At 44.5% G+C, this 13312-nt stretch overlaps 1 protein-coding gene across 1 annotated transcript; it reads left to right on the top strand.

Annotated features, from left to right (window-relative positions):
- Positions 1–2513: 2513 nt before the first annotated feature.
- ppp2r2aa (protein phosphatase 2, regulatory subunit B, alpha a) lies at positions 2514–12494 on the top strand. The gene is made up of 10 exons (XM_086207415.1): positions 2514–2844; positions 3271–3348; positions 6007–6104; positions 6593–6758; positions 6910–7022; positions 8440–8617; positions 8894–9058; positions 9149–9318; positions 9488–9579; positions 10746–12494. Exons 1-10 carry the CDS (start codon positions 2838–2840, stop codon positions 11023–11025), a joined length of 1347 nt encoding a protein of 448 aa, XP_086063541.1. The 5' UTR covers positions 2514–2837; the 3' UTR covers positions 11026–12494.
- Positions 12495–13312: the final 818 nt, after the last annotated feature.

Here is a 13312-nt window from a genome sequence, read left to right as displayed (position 1 = left end):
TAATGACCCTGCGCCGTCTGGAGAGCTCAACCCACAGCAGCCCGTGATTTGACAGCAAAGGAAGCTGATTGAATTAGGAGGCCATTTGCTCCATGTTCCGGCTGAGGATAACTGTGCTGCGGGAGGGTATTTGATCTGCTTCAGTCAATATCTTCTCCCTGCCTTACACTATGAACCCAGGGAGCGCTGCTGACAGCTGATATTTTGGGAGTTTTTCCTCTTTGGTCATTCCATATTAATTTCCTCCTCAGTCGTGTTAAACCGCTTGAATCTGGTTTGGTTAGACCCACAAGAAAACACTTCAAATATGAGCTTTGCTTCATATTCCACACTAGAAAGTCTTTGTTTGAGGAGCAGGTGCACAGGAGACGTAACCCACCACTAGATCAATCCCAGGGGGCTCAGATCCACTGGCTCCTCCTCTGCCATGAGGAACTGAAAAGCTGGAGGCAGCACTCACCAACTTGGACTTGAGGGCTGGAAACACAGGAGCCCACCCACCCTGAGGACGGCTCCCACCCTGCTCCAACAACACTGAGGTATGATCTTATTCTTCATAAATGGTACCTTCAGCCTACAGGACTCCTGCATGTTCAGGTTTGTCTGTTTAACTGTAGGTGACGTCTGTTTAAGCTTTTACTGTCGATAACAACCACATTGAAATCCTGGAACATGATTAAACTGGTAGAAATGGTACACGAGCATTTCAACTCGAGAAATCTTCATAGATCTTCATCATCATTATTCCAGGATTCTAATCTGCCTTTACTTCACATGGGTTTAAAAGAATGTGAATTTGGACATTAAAAGTGAAGCTGGAGGTTTTAGAGTCTCTGTTGTTTCTGGAAACAAGAAGCAAAGCAGATCAATACGACACCCACTAAGTGCAATTTGCAGATAAATTATTAACAGTCATCTAGTGAGAACAAAAAGGTTTATATTTACCGCTGATGCAAAATGTTAATAATACATTAGGCAATGAAAAATATTTATTTGCAGCTCACCTAAATGTGCAATTGTGCCTTCTAAGTAAACAGGCAACAAAGAAACTGCCCCAGTGATCACATTCAAAGAATTTAAATATATGTTTGTTTAGGAGTTGTCGTGAGCAGTGTCACCTATCAGTGGATAATAAATGTGTGTGTTTGCAGAATGGGTCGAGGTGGGAACATGGGGCCCGGGCCGACCGCAGCAGGTCTTAGGGAGAAGAGGCAGCGGGAGCTTCTGGATGTGGAACCTTTGTTCATCCGCTTCCTCCGGACATTCAGAGAAATCCTCAAGTTTATCCTCTTCAGCTACACCGTGCTGTTCGGGGCTTTGCTTCTCGCCCGATGGACCACTTACTTCATGGTGGGGAAGTAACAAACAAAATGTTTTAAAAAGATGCTGAAAGATTGAGCCTGCACTCGGACTTGGAGGCGAATAATGACTGCGGGATTTGCGATCCAAACCCAACAGTAATGGTTAAAGTGATGGTTCCTGACCTTCCTCTGGTCACTCTCTGCTCTGCAGGCCACTATCATGCAGTGTTGCTTTTTGAATAATCGAAACAAGGTGTTGGAGGAAATTAGAGCAACGAGAGGCCACTTGGCTTATTTATGGCTTTAAATGTACACTCTAGAAACTGTGTTTACTGCATTGCAAAGTCACATCAAAAAATGTGTGTGTGTGTGTGGTTATGTAAACCCACACAACTGTTGTGTGTCCTTGTTTTTCAAGAGCTTTAAAATTGTGTTTTCATGGGCAAAAGATACAAAGTTCAGCAGTAATATGTGTGTGTGTGTTTAAGGCATATCAGCAGAAGCAATGTCAGGTGGAGCCTGTGTGTTTAAAGGTGTTTATATTTGTCTTGACAGCCCTAATTTCTTAGAAAGGAAGTGACAAAAAAAAAGAAAGACAGAGATAAACTGACTACCTGACGAGCTGGAACCATCAACCCTGCAAAGTAATCACCCAGGACCCTGGCTATTCTTTTCCCGGGGCCAGGGGCCATTGAGCCTGGACCCACTGGTGGCATCCATGCACCAGAATACTTTAAAACTGGCGCAGTTTAAAACAGTTGCAGGAACAAACGGAAGTCATAAATATGACTTTTTTTGTGTGTCGTGGGCAGCGTTTAAAAAAAAAACATATTTTATTATGATTGATGTAACTGATACATTTTTTGAATAGTAATTTCAATGTTTATAATTTGAACTTAGGCAAATTCAAAAGTAAAATTCACCAAAAGTTGGAAATTTGTGTTTTAACTTCACACGCTTTTGCTGAGGGAAAAAAAAGGCTGCTTACGTTAGGACGTTCGATTCCTTCCAAGGGATTTTTCACGTGGGCGGGGTTAAGCCATTACCAGCTTTCCTTTAAAGATCCTTAAGATTTTTCATTGAAAATTAAACGTGATATAAAGCCACTAATCATATTGTGTCATTGAGACATTAAAGGAATACATATAAACGGTCGACTCGGGAGTCGGGCAGGGAAACATTTCCTGGTGCTCCCTCGCCGCTCTCCCCGCTTGAAGCCTGCTGAACGCCGCCCGCCTAGCGCCATTTTGAAAGTGTAATGCAGGGAGAGGCAGCGGCGAGGGAAATCTCAAAGTAGAGTGCAAAGTCTAAAAACAGTGCCGAGGATCGCAGCCTACAGTGTTTGGCTGGAAACGGGTTCTAACTGCTTGTATCTCCCGGGCAAAGGACTTGCATGGTCTTCCAAATCTCTACCAGCACACAGCTTCATTCCTCCACACCTCCTCGGTCAGAACCACCCAACCGACCAGGGTCAGCACTGCTCCAGTCCAGGGCCCGAGCCCGCTGCGGAGGTCCCCACTCTCCGAGTCGCTCACCATGGCAGGTAAAACGGGGAAGGCACGGGTGTCGGGGGGTGTAGCTCCTGACTACATCCCGACTGTGTTCAGCCCAGATGCTAGCGCTCACTGTTGAGATGAACCAGCAGAGGTTAGCTCGCATGCTAGTCCAGATGCTAGTGTGTGTGTGTGTGTGTGTGTGTGTGTGTGTGTGTGTGTGTGTTTGTGTGTCAGTGACAGTTGGAAGTGAGCTTTTCTCCCCTCGAATCCCGCGAACAAGCTCCAAATGTCTCCCGCTACTGTGAGCTAACGCTATTCATAACGTGAACATTAGCATGAAGCCGTAGCTTTGTCTATACTTCACCTTTTTATTTTATTTTTTTAAGTCTAAGTTGAGCACCCGCCAAGCTAACGTAAATGTAAAGTTCTCCCTGATGTTGGTGTGTTAACCCCGGGGTGTGTGCCTCCTGCAGGGGCCGTTGGTGGGAGCACTGAGGTGCAGTGGTGCTTCTCCCAAGTCAAAGGAGCGATAGACGACGACGTCGCTGAAGGTGAGTCCATGTGGTGGACACTTGCTAATCCGAGCTGGCTCATTGACATCCTCTGCACGCTTGTTTGGAAGTAAAGCTACATGCTAACAGCGCTGTGTTCGGCTCATGTATGAAGTATCGGGGACGCTGAAATATTACTGATGTACTTGAAAAACTGTTCAGCTGCAGTAGCAGAGGTGATGTTCACAGTACTTCCTGTAAAATCCCCTGGTACTACGACTTGATTTGCACTCCACAGGGTGAATTGAAAAACGGTAAGTTATTGAGCCACTGCTTTAGTTTGAAGCCCTCAGCACCAGTAATTAAATGTGCATGAGAGGACATCGACATCTGGGCCACACCTGTGGTCCTCAGCTGCACCGCAAACGCAAAGCCATGCTGAAGTATTGTAAGAAAATGTATCAGCGTTAAACCGAGGCAGAGCTACTTAACAAGAATTATCTCTGATAAAAGAGCCAGTCTTAAAAACAACCTAATCCTACTTCAAGAAAGAAAGTATGTCTTTCATAGCGAGTACAAAGAAGTCCCAGCAGGGTGATTTACTCTCCTAGTAAGTAAAGCTGTCTTATATTAAATGTCATAAGATTTTTTTTTTTTTTTTGACTCTCTAAAGTAGAAAAATGCATTCGGCAAGACTTTGTGTTTTGCGTTGTAAAAATACTGTCACTCAGATTTCAAATGGTATCACAGTTTTTGTTTTTTAAATTGAGGTAAACTTCAATTTCATCATCAACACGGGGAAAAAACACACAAACACAGGATCATCCATAGCCTTAAATATCTGTCGGTGCTATTTTGCCGCCATCGTGGTCAGATACGGTGTGAAAATAGTTTCAGGGGAACTGACCCCTGAATGCAGTTCCAAGAATTGGAACAAGTGAGCCTGGGCTTCACTTGCAAGCACGCCAATGTACAATAACGCCAGGTGATGCTAACGCTAATGCTGCGTGCATCCCCACACACGTCATTATTCAATGCTAAACTCAAATCTGTAAGGTTGCAGTAGAATTCATAACTCGTACGTATTGGTGTTGACAGTACACAGTGGACTTATTGGTGTGCAAAGGACCACGAGTTTGTTTACAGTAAACTTTGCATGGGCACAAGTATAAATACGAGCTTCTCCTTCAGTCAATATAACACACATTACCAGTCAAAAGTGTAAGATCGCCCCTGCGCCCGCCCCCCCACCCCTGTCTTTATTGGTATTAGCATGCAGCTAAACGCTGGGTTGTCCTGCGAGTCGCCTGTCAGCTGTTCACCTCACAACCTCCCTTCCTAGTTTCCTCCTTTGTCTGTGTGATGCTGGAGAAACATTTTGTGTCTGCAGCGGAAAGACATGCAGGGTCCTTCTGCCATTGTTGGTCATACTTTTCTCTCGCCATTATAGAATTTACGACTTCCTGCAGTGAGATATTGTCCAAGTCATACTTGAGAAGGTGTGGTAACGCAGGCTGTCGACGCTTCTTTGATACAGGCAGAAGTTGGGACACCTGTAGGAATAGTTTGCGTCAACATTCAAGGTTTCATTTATTTCCGTTGTTGCAGAAAAACTGCTGGCCGTTCAACTACTGGAAAACAGCCTTATTTCATAATCCTGAAAGAAATGCAACTCTTCCATTTTTTTTTTTTAGGTGGTTTGTTTTTGTAAAGATGCACCGATCTAGTTGTTCTGATTCTGCCACACAACCTGCAGGTACCGGTTCTGAACCCAGAGCTCCCGCGCTTCTGATGAAAATAACAAAAATATGGACAAATGCACTAAATTCAGACACATTCCAAAGTAGTTTATTTGACCTGGGATGATGGGCGATGTTTCTAATTTTCCGGCAGGTTCATGGTTGGAATAATGTCAGTGTTGGCACCTGATGTTCCCCATGTGATAACCCATCTTTTTTTTTTTTTTAACCCCCCCCCCCTTATTTTTTCCCCCCACATTCAGCGAGTGCACATGAACTGAAGGTTAGTGAAACAAACGTAGACTGAAGGCTCAGCAATAGAATCGAGAAGCGTGTGCTGGTTTTACTTGACTCCTGCAGAAATTGTGTGTGTGTGTGTGTGTGTTCTTGTAGTTGCTACATATTGAGGACTAGAATACGTATTTAACCAACAGAGTGAGGACATTTCTAGAAAGTGAGGACATTTTAGCCGGTCCTCACTTCGTTTGAAGGTCAAGACTTGGTTTTAGGGTCGAGGTTCGAATCAGGTTCTGGTTAGGTTTAGTGTGTGTGTGTGTGTGTGTGTGTGTGTGTGTGTGTGTGTGTGTGTGTGTGTGTTGGGTGCAGTGGTATCAGGCACATTGTGTGCTGTTAAGAGGACCGAGCTCTTAGCCTATATTAAGGATAGCTCAGAATAGTGCCAGGCAGTAAACAGGAGGGATTGTTGTATTGTAGCATTTGATGAGAATGCTGGTCTTTGACAAGTGACGTCGAGCTGCTAATGGGAGAAAAAGAGCGTTGGTGTGGTTCCGCTGCACCAGGACCGGGTGGTGTGCATGCAGGTTTACGTCACTGCTGGGTTGTGTTTTCCTCATTGTTGGCAGGGTCTCCCTGCTCATACACACCAAAACAAGGACACATCTTCTTCACCTTCATGATGTAGTGGTGCATCTCAGTAGTACAGCATTAATGACATTTGATTGTACGACCTCTTTGACAGCTGACATCATATCTACTGTTGAATTCAACCACTCTGGTGAGTTGCTAGCCACTGGAGACAAAGGAGGTCGTGTCGTCATCTTTCAGCAGGAGCCAGAGGTGAGTTCAAGTGATTCATTTGAAATGAACAATGACAAACCAGTGCCGCCCCTAAAAGTCGGCTAAACTACTGGTCAATGAAAATGAGACCAGTTTTAATTGTTGGTTGCGGGAAACTCATAAAGCTCCACAGGGGAGACTCGGTGTGTCCCAAGCTGACTCTCATGAGTCACAGCCCCGCGGTTGCAGCAACAAAAACAACAACAACCAAAAAAAAGCAAAAATATTCTGTCAGGAATGATTCTGTGGAGTCTGTTCACATCTGCCTGCTGCTGGCACAAATCTGCATAATAGGATTTTACACATTTTGAGCTGAACATTTCTGGAACTCAAACCATTTTATATTTAAAAAATGAAGATTCCACACACGTGACAGCAGGCCACTAGACGAGGAAACGCCGCTGTGTGTGACCTGTCATTTGCACTGTTGTTTTCTCTGTCATAGCTGGACTTGAATGCAGGCTGACCTGTTGTCTGTTGTTGTTTAGAGTAAGAATCAGCCGCAGTGCCGTGGGGAATACAATGTTTACAGCACTTTCCAGAGCCACGAGCCAGAGTTTGACTACCTGAAAAGCTTGGAGATCGAGGAGAAGATCAACAAGATTCGATGGCTGCCTCAGAAGAATGCTGCGCAGTTCCTCTTGTCCACAAATGGTCAGTTAACTCCTGTTACCGCAACGATCCTCTCCAGAACTTGTTCTTATTATTTAGTATTTTTGTTTTTCTTCCGCTTGCTGACATTGCGCTATTTTAAGCGTCACAACTGATTCCGCTTCAACAGTTTCCTCTGATCTCTCGTTCTTAGATAAAACCATAAAGCTGTGGAAAATTAGCGAGCGTGACAAGAGACCTGAGGGCTACAACCTGAAGGAGGAGGACGGCCGATACAGAGATCCAAATACAGTCACAACACTACGGGTGTGTAGAAGCACACAGAGAACACACACCTGAGCTGTTTCTAGTGGCACATTCTGTTCCGTCTTTTGCTTGGATGAATGACACAAAATGGAGATGTTTCCCGTGAGAACTTTTGATCTGTTATGTCGACACGTTTGGCAATGGTTAGAAGCAGTGTCATGCACTTTGGCAAAAAAAAAAAAAAAAACACCTGCCAAATTTTAAAATATTTGAATTTTATACGTAGATAGAAAAAAAGCTGAGAAATGAGTGTAACAGTTATGAGAAATTGTGGTGAATATTTAGATGCAGGAACCAACTGCACTCCAGAAAGCTGAGTTGCAGATTGTGCTGCTTTCTGTGCTCATACTATTTTCTTAATAATGTCTAACAATAGACAGACTTCCTGTCTGGTGTGTTGGGCTGGTCCTGCCACAGCCAGCCGGCAGATGTCTCATATGCAGTGTGTTATTTTGTCCACATGGGGGCGCCCCTGGTTCGTTGTTACTTGGCTGGAGAAAATTAATACTGTGGGATCCCAGAGATACATGGCTGCAGAAATCAACTAGAATGATCCATAGTTGTTAACTTGGCATCCAGCATTTTGTAGCTCACATGGGCTGAACTGGAGTAGCTCTGACTTGACCCTTGACCCCACAGCTGTGTTATTGTCCTGACTAAAGTACGGGATCAAATCATTCCTGCACTGCCTGAGATGCCAGTTGTTTAGATTCATGCTGATATATCAACCTGTAATACACACACACACACACGCACACACACGCAGATGGAAGTGATAACAGTAAGAATACTTGATTTTCTAGTCATCGCAGCATCACAGTGTAGCTTTTCATCACCATGCAGGTGAAATCTAGAATCCAAGCATCTCAGTTCCTGCACCTTGGGCTTTGCCCTTCATGCATATCAGGATGCAGCCCATTCACTGCACATTCAGTATGGTACTGTTTACTTAAACGTTGCATTTAACTGCTTTTATTGCTGTCATTTATCGACTCTTTCCATGAGTTAATGTTTGACATGATTCTGGCAGAGCTGATAAAAGAGGTTAGCAGTGTGTGAGTGTGTAGCTGCTGGGACCAGCCAGCTGTGTACGATGCAGCATTTGTCAGTTTTCTTGTCCGTGTCCAACTTTGTAAAGTAAACCAGATCAGTATGACACCGGGAGGCTGTTGCGCTGCTGTGTCTTTAGCTCGGCTGTGCAGAAGAACGTGAAGCTCCATCCATTGATGTTAAGTAGATTTGTTCTTCAATGAAATTAATGGGAGCGCGTTTAAAGTCTCCATGATGCATATCCTCATGTCACATGGCCCCTCCTGCACCATCCGTTTCTTTCCACTTGTGCTTTTGGGCCTGTTTTTGTTTTTTAACCAAACGGGATTCAAAGATGAAGTGATATTAACCCAGCGACTCTCCTCAGGTACCAGTGTTCAGGCCCATGGATCTGATGGTGGAGGCCAGCCCCAGGAGGGTGTTTGCCAACGCTCACACCTACCATATCAACTCCATCTCCGTCAACAGCGACTGCGAGACCTACCTGTCTGCAGACGACCTTCGCATCAACCTGTGGCATTTGGAGATCACCGATCGCAGCTTCAGTATCCTTTCTCCTCTGTAAGAGGAAGCATTGGTGGTTTTATCTGCAGTTAATATTTCTACAGTGGAGCAGCAGCACATTGTCTTTATCTTGTCAAAGTACAGGTTTTTCCAAACTTAGAGACGGCAAAAACAACTTTGATTCGTATATTTTTCGGTTTTAGACTTCAGCTGGTCACATGTCAACCTGCTGTTGTCCTCACTACCTGAGGGGAGGAGCGAATTACAAACTGTATATACGGCGTGAACGTCCGTTTGCCCTGAACTTCCTGCCTCAGACATTGTGGATATTAAGCCAGCCAACATGGAGGAGCTGACGGAGGTGATCACAGCAGCCGAGTTTCATCCCAACCAGTGCAACACGTTTGTCTACAGCAGCAGTAAGGGAACCATCCGCATGTGTGACATGAGGGCGTCGGCGCTGTGTGACCAGCACGCCAAACGTGAGCAGGTTTCTTTGACGTGTGTGTACCTGCTTCAAAACTGTATCCTGTTGGGAGGACGGCTGAAATACATCTCTCCTCTCTTCGTAGTGTTTGAGGAGCCAGAAGATCCAAACAATCGCTCCTTCTTCTCTGAAATCATCTCGTCCATCTCCGATGTCAAGTTCAGCCACAGCGGCCGCTACATGATGACCCGCGACTACCTGTCCGTGAAGATCTGGGACCTCAACATGGAGACCCGGCCTGTAGAGACGTATCAGGTCTGTAGCTGTAAGCTGCGTGTGATAGTCTGGCTTCAGTTCATTCAGGTCTATGAAGCCAAGTCATTCATCTGGTGATTTGAATCATTAAATCGTTTAATTTAGGCAAAGGAAACATTGATGAGTTGAATCCTGCAGCCGCCTCTAACTACAAACCTTCCTCTGGCAGGTGCATGAATATCTCAGAAGTAAGTTGTGTTCACTTTATGAGAACGACTGCATCTTCGACAAGTTCGAGTGCTGCTGGAATGGGAACGACAGGTGGGCACCTTTTGGGTTTCTTACATGCAATCATGACTGCATTAATTGTCAAGTCTCCGCTCACACTGGCATAAGCCAATCGCACTGTGGGTATGATGTCAAAGTGGGGAAAAAATGATGCCAACAATATACATATTTGGAGTTTGAATTTACTTAGATATTTTCGTGTAAAAGACAAAATCTGAAGTTTTACAGGAATGGTTTTCAGAGTGGGAGGTGGGCGTCGGCAGGGGAGGGAGAGTGACTGGAGGTGGAGCACGTTCGTTATCACTGGCCATCATGGAGAAGAGCCTCAGTGGGGGCTACCGGTCAAGATTTGGATCAGAGGCTCGTTGTTTTGGGGAACGTTGCGTTTTTTGTTGTTGTTGTTTTTTCCCTTCCGGTAATCAGACACTAATAAATGGCGGGAATGTTTTCACATTTGGTAGCTTTGGGGTCATGGCAGACAGCACTGGACTAGTTTTGCTAAATACTTCCCAGCTTTGAGTTATTAGTTGGGGTTGACTGCTTATGTGACGCCACCAAACGCCGGAGTCACCGGCCTTATCGTGGCCTGTGGTTATCAGCAGGGTGCAGAGCTTCGGTCCGTTCGGTTGCAGGAGATAAACTGTCTCAAAATTATTAGAATAAACAATATTGGTCTTATTATTGAAGAGGATTATATGACTGACATAATACTAATATTTCATTCTTTCAAGGAGTGATTAAAAATTATTATCCTATATAAATTTGACCACAAAAAAATGTAGTTGAGGTTCTCTAAGGAGCAAACATGCATGTAAACGTGATGGCCGATGTATCAGCAGGAGTTCACGTCTGTTTATTGACATGTTAGCTGAGTGTCCGTCTATCAGTAATCAAACACTACAAAGGTCCTCATTCAGGAACTGTTCCTGCTCCGTTCAGGACTTTTGAGCCCTCAATTTAGTCTTCCAGACAGGAAGCAAAGCCTGATGGGTGTTTATGCACAACCAGGCTTGAGCCACACCAGAGATGTCAGGAGCAAGGAGTTATAAATAGCTGTCAGGCTTTGCTTCCCATCTGTAAGACTAAACTGAGGGCTTTAAAAGTCCTGCGCTGAGCAGGAACACTTCTTGTCATCTGTATATTTGATGTGTTGAGACTCAAATCTGTCTCTGCGTCGACTGTGTCTTGGCCTGCTCCAGTGTGGTGATGACGGGCTCCTACAACAACTTCTTCAGGATGTTTGACCGAGGCTACCGGCAGGACGTGACCCTGGAGGCGTCGCGGGAGTACAGCAAACCACGGTCGGTCCTTAAACCTCGCAAAGTAAGCACAGGTGGGAAGCGTAAAAAGGATGAGATCAGTGTAGACAGTCTGGACTTTAACAAGAAGATCCTCCACACGGCTTGGCATCCCCTGGACAACATCATTGCTGTGGCCACCACCAATAATCTGTACATATTCCAGGAAAAACTCAACTAGCGTCCGATGAAGCGCTCAGATCCCAGTTTCTGCTTCAGCCCCACCGCTCCAATACACGCCACCAACAATGTATCAGGCTAAATCCTCCGGTCTGGACACGCTCTGCCTTAGTTATCCTCTCAGTACACGGCCGGCGCAATGCTCGTGTGTAAGACGCACGCCGGGTTAGCAGAGCTCGGCCCAGACTGGAGGATTTCATCTCCTAGTATTCGTCCAGCTGCCGTTCACAACTCCACTACATCCCAAACCAAAGGGAAAATGTGTTTAACACACACATTTCAAGTTGTTTCATTATTATTTAGTGCCATGGTGACACGATTCCTTTTTATGTTGAAGCTCTAATTGTTCGTAAGTTCTTCTAGCTACCACCTTTTTATTAGTTTTAATTGGAAGTTTATTTTTCATGTGAATACATCTTTCTGTCACAAAGTTCCTTTTTGCACTGAGGGGAAACACTGCTAGTACAACGCTCCATATTTTTCTCCCAAGTATTTGTCAAGTTGCCAACTTCCCTCCTCACCACTCCTCGCTACTGTACAGTACCTTCACAAAGGGCCGTTCTGGTGTTCCATCGTGTTGAGCTCGTTGTCTACTCAAGTGTATTACCAACATTACTGCCAACCCTTTTCCACAGCACACCAATATTTATTTGACCCTCAGAAAGAGGCTGACTCCACGTCTCTGTCCAGGTTTGTTGGTAATGCAGTCGCTAGCAGGGAGGCTTGTTTTGTTTTTACTTTCGTGTCTTTTGGCATCTAAAATTTCAACATTGATTTAACGCAACAAATAAACTCATCTTTCTTTTCTTTTCTTTTTTCTTTTTTTTTTTGCTTTTTACATGACATCAATGTTTCTTAAAGTTTTTCTTTTGGCTTCAGTTTCTTCCTGCCCAGCTTGTAGTGTTTTTTCGGCAACTAGAGTTGAAAACTGCACATTATTATTATTATTATTATTATTATTATTATTATTATTGTTATTGTTATAGTTGTTACTTTTCTTAGGGAAGTGTGTTGCATCACCTGAGGAGAAAAACCCCTCTTTATTTGAATTAATGAGAAATTTGCCATGCTAGCTTTTCTCATTAATTCAGAAAAAAGGGGGGATTTCTCGTTGCCTGGATGAATGCGCTACGCGTCCATGTAAATAGTAATAATACAAATGATTTATTCCCTAGGAATATTCATAATGGTAATAACAATGGTCACTACAAACATCTCGGGTTGAAAACGCGCCTCAACACTTCCTGCTCGCAGCTGCATTATTACAGCGTGACTGAATGTTCAGAGGTGGTTGAGCTCAGTACATTTTAACCGTGAACGTGGAAGTGGCTCTATTTTGGAAAATGGTTTGCAATAGTGTGTATGTGACGAATGGTTAATGGGCGAAAACAAAAACACCTGCGTTGGCCTTCAAGCACGGACACAAGAACAGCTCGGCCACACATCGGGCAGTTATTGTCGTCGTGGGAAATGGGGTGGGGTGGGGGGGTTGGGGGGGGGGGGGCCTGATCATGCCAAAGTAACCAGGACTCTACTCTTGTAAACTATGATAGACGCTGTCTTGCGGACCCTGATCAGTCTGGTCACCCTTGCACATGTGTGGACCACCATTAAAAGCTCAGGACAAAAGCTGGTACAGGTGGAGAGGGCGCCATGTCTCTGTGGCTGCTGCCAACTTCCCCACGAAGCCTGTTGTGTTGCCCGATGAACGCTTCACCCTCCGGAGCTTGTTTCTGTTAGTAGGTTTTTTTTTTTAAATGATGTTTTGTACTTTACCTCTAAGAGAGAAGAGTAATCACTATAGCTGATTTATTTTTGTATAACTTAAAGGCAATAGGATTACAGTCTGATCACTGTAGTATCTCAGCGTGATTGTAGATGGAAGGTCGCCCGCGCCGGCGACCCGTGGCTCATGTTGCTCATTCTGGCAGTCTTGAGACTTTTTTGTGACATCGAGGAGAAGTGTGTCATTTCTGACATGTGATGTCCAAAGGAGAAAAAAAAGAGGGAGAGAGAGAAAGAAAGAAAGGCACTGTAACAGTTTATTTTTTTAATTTGACTGACTGTAAGTGATTATGTAGAACTTATCTGGATGCTTCAGACTTAGATTCTGTTTTCGTGCCATGGTTTTGAATCTTTTCGCTCGCTGTGAAAGCGGAGGCCCCCCGTCGGCCTTCTGGGGAAAGGCATTTTTAATCAACACGAAACTTTTGAACCAGGCTCTCTCTAAAACTAGTCAAGTTGATTGACTAGTCAGGGTTACTGGCTTCCAACTATTGTATAGGTTT

The sequence above is a fragment of the Aulostomus chinensis genome, chromosome 6 (assembly GCF_037954235.1).
Source record: "Aulostomus chinensis isolate RoL2024-O1b breed Wild chromosome 6, RoL_Achi_v1.0, whole genome shotgun sequence".
In the NCBI taxonomy this organism is placed as follows: Eukaryota; Metazoa; Chordata; class Actinopteri; order Syngnathiformes; family Aulostomidae; genus Aulostomus; species Aulostomus chinensis.
Note: the sequence above shows the minus strand (reverse complement) of the source record. Positions and strands in the feature narration are given on the sequence as shown.

Bases quoted from the DNA above. Each gene is read 5' to 3' on its own strand.
- ppp2r2aa (XM_086207415.1), top strand. The intron at 6,759-6,909 runs GTCAGTTAACTC...TCTCGTTCTTAG, and splicing joins GTTCCTCTTGTCCACAAATG to ATAAAACCATAAAGCTGTGG. The intron at 8,618-8,893 runs GTATCCTTTCTC...TTCCTGCCTCAG, and splicing joins GATCACCGATCGCAGCTTCA to ACATTGTGGATATTAAGCCA.